The sequence below is a fragment of the Acyrthosiphon pisum genome, chromosome X, assembly GCF_005508785.2.
Source record: "Acyrthosiphon pisum isolate AL4f chromosome X, pea_aphid_22Mar2018_4r6ur, whole genome shotgun sequence".
NCBI classification, from domain to species: Eukaryota; Metazoa; Arthropoda; class Insecta; order Hemiptera; family Aphididae; genus Acyrthosiphon; species Acyrthosiphon pisum.
In genome coordinates, this window is record NC_042493.1 from 13,473,594 (window position 1) to 13,483,140 (window position 9,547).

The 9,547-nt window shown below is 30.4% G+C and overlaps 2 protein-coding genes across 2 annotated transcripts; one reads left to right on the top strand and one right to left on the bottom strand.

Annotated features, from left to right (window-relative positions):
• Positions 1-1,143: 1,143 nt before the first annotated feature.
• On the top strand, positions 1,144-3,032 carry LOC115033276. Its single transcript, XM_029485572.1, has 2 exons — positions 1,144-1,288; positions 2,781-3,032. The coding sequence occupies exons 1-2, from the start codon at positions 1,163-1,165 to the stop codon at positions 3,015-3,017; spliced, it is 363 nt and encodes a 120-aa protein (XP_029341432.1). The 5' UTR covers positions 1,144-1,162; the 3' UTR covers positions 3,018-3,032.
• A 640-nt stretch (positions 3,033-3,672) lies between these two features.
• Positions 3,673-7,229, bottom strand: LOC107883822. Its single transcript, XM_016804606.1, has 2 exons — positions 6,702-7,229; positions 3,673-3,768 (listed from the first exon to the last, which is right to left on the bottom strand). The coding sequence occupies exons 1-2, from the start codon at positions 7,227-7,229 to the stop codon at positions 3,673-3,675; spliced, it is 624 nt and encodes a 207-aa protein (XP_016660095.1).
• Between the last annotated feature and the right edge of the window lie 2,318 nt (positions 7,230-9,547).

A 9,547-nucleotide genomic window follows, 5' to 3' on the forward strand; every position in this document is an offset into this window, starting at 1 on the left:
ATCTCTCCGACCAGCCGTTTAGTAAAAACCAACTATCAATTATCAACGGCGCCAGACGACAGCACATTATAACTCATAATAAACTTCAAGAAGCCGACGAAAAATTTCCGATATAGACGTAGGGACATCATAACACAATAAATTACCTACCAGCGGCACCTTTGTCATACCACTGAAGACAGTCATAAACACATCAATACGTAGAAATACAATACGAGAATCATTCGTTGTGTGCAACGAGCAAGGCTGGGCAAGTTAATGATTTTTTTTAACTCAGTTAAGTTAAGTTAATATGCACCAATAACAAAAAGTTAAAAGTTAATTTAACTATAGGTTAACTCAGTTAAGTTAAAAGTAATACACACTTTTTGTTAACTTTTTATTAAGTTAAAAAAAAGTTAATTTGTTTATACAACGCTAACGTACTTAATTTTTTTCTAACCCAAAACTAAATTATAGATTATAGTGTTTATATTTTATACAGTGTTTCCATATTAGTTAAATTCGAATTATATACTTTTTTCACTTTAAACAATTCACGGTAAATATTTTTTGACATGAAAACGAAATATACTGAAGTAGTGAAATATGATAAAATTAAAAACAAAATAAATTAACTTGACTTTCTTCTTGAAATGAAAAATTAACTCGTTAATTTCACGTTAATTAAAAAAGAAATTTAGTAAGTTAACAGTTAAGTTAATGAAAAGCCAAAATTAACTAGTTAAGTTAAAAAGTTAATATAAAATTAACTTATTAACTTAACTTTAACTTTTTAACTCGTTAATGCCCAGCCTTGGCAATGAGTCAAAGAGCACACATTGAAGCAATTGATCGAATATTAAAAGATCTTAGGTGTAACAATAGTCTTATGGGTGGTATAACATTTGTTTTCGCTGGTGAATTCCGCCAAAGCTTAACCCGTGACACGATATCTGGACTTGCTTTTATAGTATAGATAAAAAATCAACCAGGTATAGTTTTAAGAACATCCGAATGTAATAGTTATGACGTATTTTCACGTAAACGTGAACACAAAATGAGCGCTAAAGATCACGTCTTATTGTGTCAACAAAAATACTGTTTCCATAAATATTAATTATTAAAAATAGCTAGACTATTATAATCATAATGTATTTTTTCTGTTCTTTAAATTACAGATATGGACCACTACATTTTTGAGTGTAGATATAAATTCCCGTCTTTCTCAGAGGAAGAAACACTACTGGGCTGGCATGTATTGTTATACGACGAATTATGGGCCGGACATCCAGAATTCAGATGTGCTGTGAGTATACTATGTTTACGCATAAATATTCTATAAAATATTATATTATATACGATTTCCTATGAAAACCAATTTTATAATCAACTTATTGAGAAGAAGAGCGCATGCAAACAACGACGCAATTTCTTAAGCCGGACTCACAGCTACGTCGACCGTCGTGTCGTGTGAGGGATTGGTTATTATGTTTACAACTGGTAACCAATATTGTTTAAAAGAGAGCTCAGAATGTCTAGTCTGAAAATTAAAAACGAATAATAGTTCTAATGAGCTTATATTATTTTTACCGCAGAATTATAGATATCGCTAGCAAACAATACCTCTGCCCAAACTGCTCCTGGCATATCCTTCAACTTTACTCGACTTAAAACATTGTAAACCAAATTAAATTAATAATTCTAAAAATTAATTGTATATAAAAACAAATTAACCCGAACGATATATGATGGTTTTATCGTCAATACATTACATATATATTTCTTATAATAAACATATGTATGCGTTATGTCAATATAATTACGTCTAATCATCAACTAATCGTCGTGCACTTTGTTGCCTGCAATAAATGCCACCACTGGTTGTTTAATCCATAAAACTATATTTAAACCTGCCCCGTGAAATACTTAATTATTTTAAAAAAACCGCAGGACTATTGGGTGAGTAGTTTCAGAGCCAACCCGTTACAAAGATTACCATTTTTGCTTTTATATAATACTAGCTGATCCCGTGCACTTCGTTGCCCGTTAAATGTATCAACTCTATGTAACTCAAACTTTGTTCAATTTGTTATTTAATATTCAGTATATGGTGTTCAAAATTTATTTTGACTTTTCTGTTACCCGGATAAAAAATTCTCATTTTCAGCTGCATATTATCAGTTAGGCAAGATCGGCGGTACCCGATGCTGTTTGTACATAAGTGTATGGTTTAACTCTGAAGTATCAAAAATACCAAGTTTGTCGTTTCTACTTAATTCCACCTACGGTGGATTAATATAATCAATTAATACAAAATCCTAACCTAACCGTACTAAAATCCGTTAATTTAAAAAAAACCAAATTTAAGCCTTTTTAAATTATCCTATATTTTCTTACTTAGAGGTCTAATCTGCCTACAGACATTCATATATATATATATATATATATATATATATTGACAAAAAATAACAATACAAATGAACAAACATACCCAATTAACCAATAGCAACCAATATATAATACGCCTTTAGTCTGGACAGATGGCGCCACTGTTGTATTTTTGATATCCAGATTTCCTACATTTCCGGTAGATTTTCCTAAAATTTTCTTTCGTAGAAAATTTCTTCGTGATATACTATTTTGTTTAAAAAAAATCAATAAGGTCTGATAAGTAGTTTAGAGTTTACCCTGTACAAAGATTTTCATTACACATTTATATAGGTAGTTAGATGTATATAGATATTTAACGTTACTATTGATTAATCTATTTCTTTCTTTTCCTGTTCACTTTACTTCAGTTATACGAAACGGTTAGAGAAGACCCACCAATGTTCAAGATGGTAATTAGTGGGACCCACTCGTGCGAGGGTCTATTGAAGAGAATGAAACAATCTGAGCAAGCAGTTCCCGAGGAGTTCCGACATATCGCCGATGGATCGATAGCTCTTATGTTTAGTAGAGACTTCCCACTATCGCCCAATTGGAGGAAAAAGCGGTCAGAGGAACAAAGGCCGCGGGTGCAGTTTACTTCATAACTAACATACTTAATATTACAAAAACATGTCCTTTTATTTTTTAAGACAATAAGTTAATAAATAAATAAATAAATGTCATCTTATTGTAAAATATAAATAATACAAGTTTTTTTAATAATAAAACTGTAGAATGAATTTCCAATATGAGTATACTTGTGTGTGGCACATATAACGCAATTAAATTATTTTTATAAAGTAATTAACATTCTCATAAAATTATATCATACAAATTCATAATTCATCATTAACGTTACGAAACAATAGTTAAAATTAAACACCAGTAGGTATTACACAATAATAATTACACCCTGATCATCTAGAAACATGATGAAATAACAATTAATATGTACACCACAATACATCTGACGTAATAACATTTGCATCTCGATGATCCACGAATAATATAATACAATAATCGTCCAATTACAACCACATACCAATATTATATGGAAGAACATAGAAGACAATGCAGATATTTTGCAACAAATGGAAATGACAAACTTCACTACACTTTATATAACCAACACCTACACGGAGAAGTGCGCTCTCGGAATAGGTACTCGTTTTTCCTCTGGGCATGCACACGTCTCATTTCACATACTCTACGGATATTCGATGGACACTCTTCGGTATCAATTGGACCATTCGGACGGACTTATTCTCGGATCAATAATTGTTTCACGGCAGCACGATGTTTTGAAGCAGTATGATAAAATGATTTCAACACACCTCCACACATTAAAATACTACTCTTTTATCATTTAAAAGTTAAATTACTTCATTTCTATACTAAAAATCTTACTATATTGCGTTGATGTAAACACCAGGTATGAACTTATACCGGTATATTCATTTTAATCTATATAATTTAAAAACACTCATGTTTTTTTCATTACTGTCTATAATTTTCTCCTATATCCTTGATACCATTTTATCCAATCATAATATTTTAATATGCATTTTTAACAAACTAAATAAAGTATAAGGTAAATTAGTAAACATTATAAAATATGTTGAATACCAATATAAGTAACATTTAAGATAGTAACCATACTTACACAAAATAGTTTATATTAAATTGGATAGGTATTGTAGACTAAAAATCGTATGATAATAACGTGCATCCATTCACATATTGTAAAATGTTTAAGTAGGTAGGTACTTGTATACTCAAATAGTGTTTGTAATTGCATATTTTTGCATATTTTGCTTTTTTTTTTAACTTAAATGTACATACAATTATCGGGAAACATCATATTTGGATAACATAGCAAAATATCTTAAAAAATATTATGTTTGGTTAGGTACAATAGGCTCTAATTTTGAGATTTGGGGAGAACGAAGCCTAAAACCATACTATTATAAAATTGAATAGGCTTAAAAAAATGTAGTAAATGTTCGGGTGGGCTGTTAAAGTTTTTGGTAGAGCTTGGCTACATTTGGCCCTTTTTAAAACTAGAATTGACATAATGACATCTAGATTCTAGATTGTACGAAGAAATGAAAATCAGTAGATACTTGTTCGTTTATTTTATATTATTTTTATGCCAGTAATTTTATAAATTACGTTGTTTATATATTTTAAAAATGTCCAAAACATAAAATAGTGTACTCTGTCCATCATATTAATCAATATAGGTACTTACCTATATTCAAATTAGTAAGCCCATGTATAAATTATTTTCATCATGTTTATAAACCTACTTATTTTTTAGTTTTCTATTACAAAATTGTAATAGGCTCTATGCATTTTTGAAAAATAATATAAAAATGTACCTGCATTTTTAGTGCAACGAGTCAAGTCCTGAACCCTAATTTTATTTATATACGAAAACCGTAAAAACTTGGTTTTAATCTATTCTTAAACACCCCCATTTCATAATCCTGGCTACGCCACTGCGTAGGTGAGTGGCGGTGGCAACGTCTGTGTCCGTCGTCTCCGTGAGGCACGACGGCGGCAACGTCCTTGGTTAGTTGTCCGATCTATTTGAATCGTCCTACGGGCGGAAGTGACGACCTTGGCCGTGATGTCGGTCTATCCATTTGCGTCGTCCAGGTCCTGCGGAAACTGTGTACGAACTCGTAGAGTCGCGTCGTTGTGTGGCGGGCGGCGACGACGACGTTGGCCGTTACCTCGAGCAATTCACGTCATTCGGTGGCACACAACTTCAGCCGCGATACTGATTAAATACACGCTACATGGGTTAAGCAATTTCACGTTATACGGTTAGACGGCCCACGAATAGATGTTATTATTATAATAACGTGGCCGCACTAGTATAAACACCCTCGCACCTAGTGAAATATCTATACCATCGACTACTTAGATTTGAATAATTTTAAACGTGCCTGCCTATTAGTATTATTATAATCATTATATTGTACAGCGTTGACTACTAGGTATAGGTACCCATATGTATAACTGCAGTCGTCGCAGTTACACTTTATTATTTATTAACATAATATGTAAAACCACCCTGCAAAGATGATCATCACCACAATATTCGTTTTTAAACTGTGCATAAAATTAATTGGTGTGTATTATATAAAAGATAATATACTTATATAATATATAGGTATTAAGTAGGTAGGTAACTACTATTACTTAAGTATATTTTATATACGTAGGTATACAATGCAGTCAGACTGTACGTCGTTATACATTGCTGTATAATATAGGAATGGACAAAAGATCAATGGGTCACCGGCGCTGAAATTATTACCTATGCGTTACAATATCTATTATGTTTTCTACACAGACTTATCAATGCCATACACACTTTGTTTACCGCTATAGCTTATAAAAAGGGCCAGGGACCGAGCCACGAACCGGCCTATAATAGGTGTACCAGGTACACTGTACCTATAATCTATATTCTATATTATTTAAAGCGACTTGTAATATTTTACCACGTTCGCATATTATGCACATACGATAATGCGAGGTGTAGACCATTGTAGTGGCTACACGTCCGTATACGATACAATTAAATATTAATCAATTAGGTATGTCTGCCGCATTCGGTGCGGCGACTTGACGTTTCCGACGGTCGTTCGGTGGAATGAATGAATTATAAGTATAGGTAATATTATATTATTACTCGCGCACCTGCAGTGGTGTACATTATATTATAATTGTTGATATATAGGTACAATTAATATAAGTATCCCGGTGTATCCGAATTGGTTCCGAAACGTCCGAATTGGTTCCCGGTTTTTCACAAAGGGTATATCCGAGTTGGTTCCGAGTTCCAGGGTAAAAGCATTTTAAATTTTCCTTCTCATTTTATACAGACTTAGGACTGTCCACATAATATTATGCAGGTATGGTTAAAAATTATGCTTTTTTGTCATAAATGCTACTTTTTTCTTGTTTTTAATTATATACCTATCTTTTTTTTTAAATTCGTCCAGTAAAATAAAATTTAATATAATAATAAAATATCTTTTTAAATTTTCCATTTAATTTGTTTTTTTTTTTTAATTCAAAATATAAAATTTCTTTCATTTGTTTTTTTTTATAAGTTTTGTGTATTATTTAGGTAAAAATTTATAACAAAAATGTTTGATAAACTCTAATCTGTTTATTTCATTATTTTCGTATTTAACCATTTCTGTTTTTATATATATTTCCTTATTTTTAGATTTCATATTTTGTTGTTTCTCTGTACTTCGCAATTTTACGTCTGTTTCCATTTGAACTTCTTTTAATACATCGATGAATTGAAAGATTTTTGGATGTGCGGAATAAAAGCAACTGTTGAACTTGCTGTGAAATGATTCACAGCAAGTAGTTGTTCGTTCTATACTACTGGTATATTCAGCCCACATTGTTGGTGGAAATGAGCTATCTTTTTCAATGTAATGTTCAAGTATGCAATCAAAGAATTCTTCAAGTTTTCCATTAATCGGTTTTAATGATATAAACTCATTAGTATAGGAATCGTTAACTTCCTCGGTCGATAATAAGGATAAGCCAAAAAACAATTTTAATGGTTGGCCTATTTCGGAATCGTTATTTTTAAATTCCTTTGAAAGCTCTAACTGTTGTATCTTCCTCCACCATGATTGGCCCAAGTGAAACCGACAACCTTTTAATTGAGCTGAAGGCCATACTTCGGAAATCGCTACATGAATGGCTCTTTCAAAGTCAGCATATATTTTATCCGGTTTTAAATAATTTTGAATTAAACGAAAAGCTTTTGTATACATATCACTTGTTTTATTTGGAAGTAAAAAAAAAACTAGAGGGACATAGTAGTTATTTTTTACACCGTGAATTGAAAAAAGTTGGTAAAAATTCTTTGGACAATTTTTAAAAGTACCGTCAATAAACACAGATTTAATTTGACTTGAAATTTCCAAATTGCTATCACATGAAAATCCAATAATATTTGTTTCAGCACTGTTAATAAATAAAAAATTTTCTCCCTGATTAGTTATTAAATTATAATTATTTAATATGTTATGAGTATCGCTCAATGTTTTGGGCAACGTAGGTACTTTACTACACCGACTATAATGTATATTTTTTCTAATTCTACATAAATCTTGAGTATCTTTGGTTTCAATATCGGATTTAGCCAACTCACAACGAATAATTTTTGCTGGCCGCTCATGTAATACTTTTTTAGCTTTTTGTTTTGAAATGTTACTTAATTTCTGTCTGTTAAGTTTTTTTTCATTATCTTTTTCGTGATGATGTGTTATATTTTAATGAACAATTGTATTTAATTTATTTATTTTCAAATACGACTTACATTTTCTTTTTACACGTGTCCAACGGTCAATGTCGTCTGCCGACTTTTTTTGAAACCCAAATTTATAACCGCATAATACGATAAGTTTTTTATTTTTATCACTGTACATAAATTCCATATTCGAGAAGTTTTAAACAAAAACAAAAACGCAAATACAATCACTATAATACGTATACTCTGCGTTTATTGTGGTGAATTACTGAATGCCGCAGATACCGACTAACAAATAACGAATCGATATCCGTCAATATCGATAATATACCACCGGTTTTATCACGGTTTTTATCTAAATGACAATCTATTTCATTGTATATACCCGTACTTATAAATATGGGAAATATGTTGTAATAATATTATTAGATTATTATTAGATAATATTATTAGATCGCCTTATTCGAAAGTGTTTATCGGGAACCAATTCTGATGTGTACCCGCCTACCTAGAATACCGGGAACCTATTCGGGTGTGTGTTGCCTGGATTGTCGGGAACCAATTCGGATGTCAATTTTCAGGTATGAGAACCAATTCGGATGCAGCCAAGTATTCAAATCATGATTAATTTATGTAATATATGAAAATTTAATACAAGATTCCTTATAAGTTTGTCTACTTTAATCAAAAAAAAAACGTCCGTAAGAAAGTCAAACTAAATTTTTATGAGCATTTGAAGTTCATATTTTTACAATATTGCATATTCACTCGATTTCTCATGTAGCGATTTTTTTATTTTGTTGTAATAAAAAACGAATAACTGTAGATACATGTCAATTTTATTGAATTTTTATTTTATCAATTCTTATACTTGATAAAATTTTCAAAAAATTTTAACATGTTGTTTACGGACAGTTTCATATTTCAATTTTAGATTCTGAGTGGAACGATGAATGTATTGATTTTACAATGATGTGTGTTTTTTTATTTTTTTATTTTTTTTTATTTTTTTATTTTTTTTGTGTCTGTGTACACGATAAGTAGTCGAAATAATGCTACGATTTTCAACTTCAGTATCTTGTTCGATCAGAAAGTGAATATCGTTGGTGCATTGGGGAGGTCAAAATTTAAATTTCCCAGTAGTTTTCAAAAGCGCTGGAAAAAACAAAAGAAAAATTAAGGAAAAACGGGAATTTTTACGCAAAATCTGTTTTCGAGAAAATCGATTTTGGTTTTTGGTGTAACTTTAAAAAAAATGACCGTGGATGCATGAAATTTTGACTGAATGTTTACATTTCCATTTTCTATACACGATAAAATTTTCAAAATATTTTGACTTATTTTGAGCTCTTTACGGACATTGTCAGTTTTCATTTTTTTTTAGTTTTTTTTCTAAAAATATCAATAAAATTTTATTTGTTGGATAAAAAAGCTTGAAAATTTAATAGAAGGCTCCTAGTATATTGTTTCAAAGGCAGATGAAAAATATTAAAAATCGTTAGTCACAGTTTTTTTTTATAAGCATTTAAAGTTCAAAAAATGACAAAATATGGAAAAATCACGAAAATTTGCAAATTATTTCGAGTTAGAAATTCATAAAAATTTTTCTTTTTAAATCTAAGATATGAAAATGTAATACAAGATTCCTTATAAGATTGTCTAAGATTGACTCTTTTTGAGCTGTTTACGGACATTGTAAGTTTTCAATTTTTTTAGTTTTTTTTTTCTATAAATATCAATAAAGTTTTATCTGTTGGGCCAAAAAGTGTATACATTTAATACAAAGCTCCTGATATATTGTTACAATATCAGTTGAAAAATATTAAAAATACATAGGCA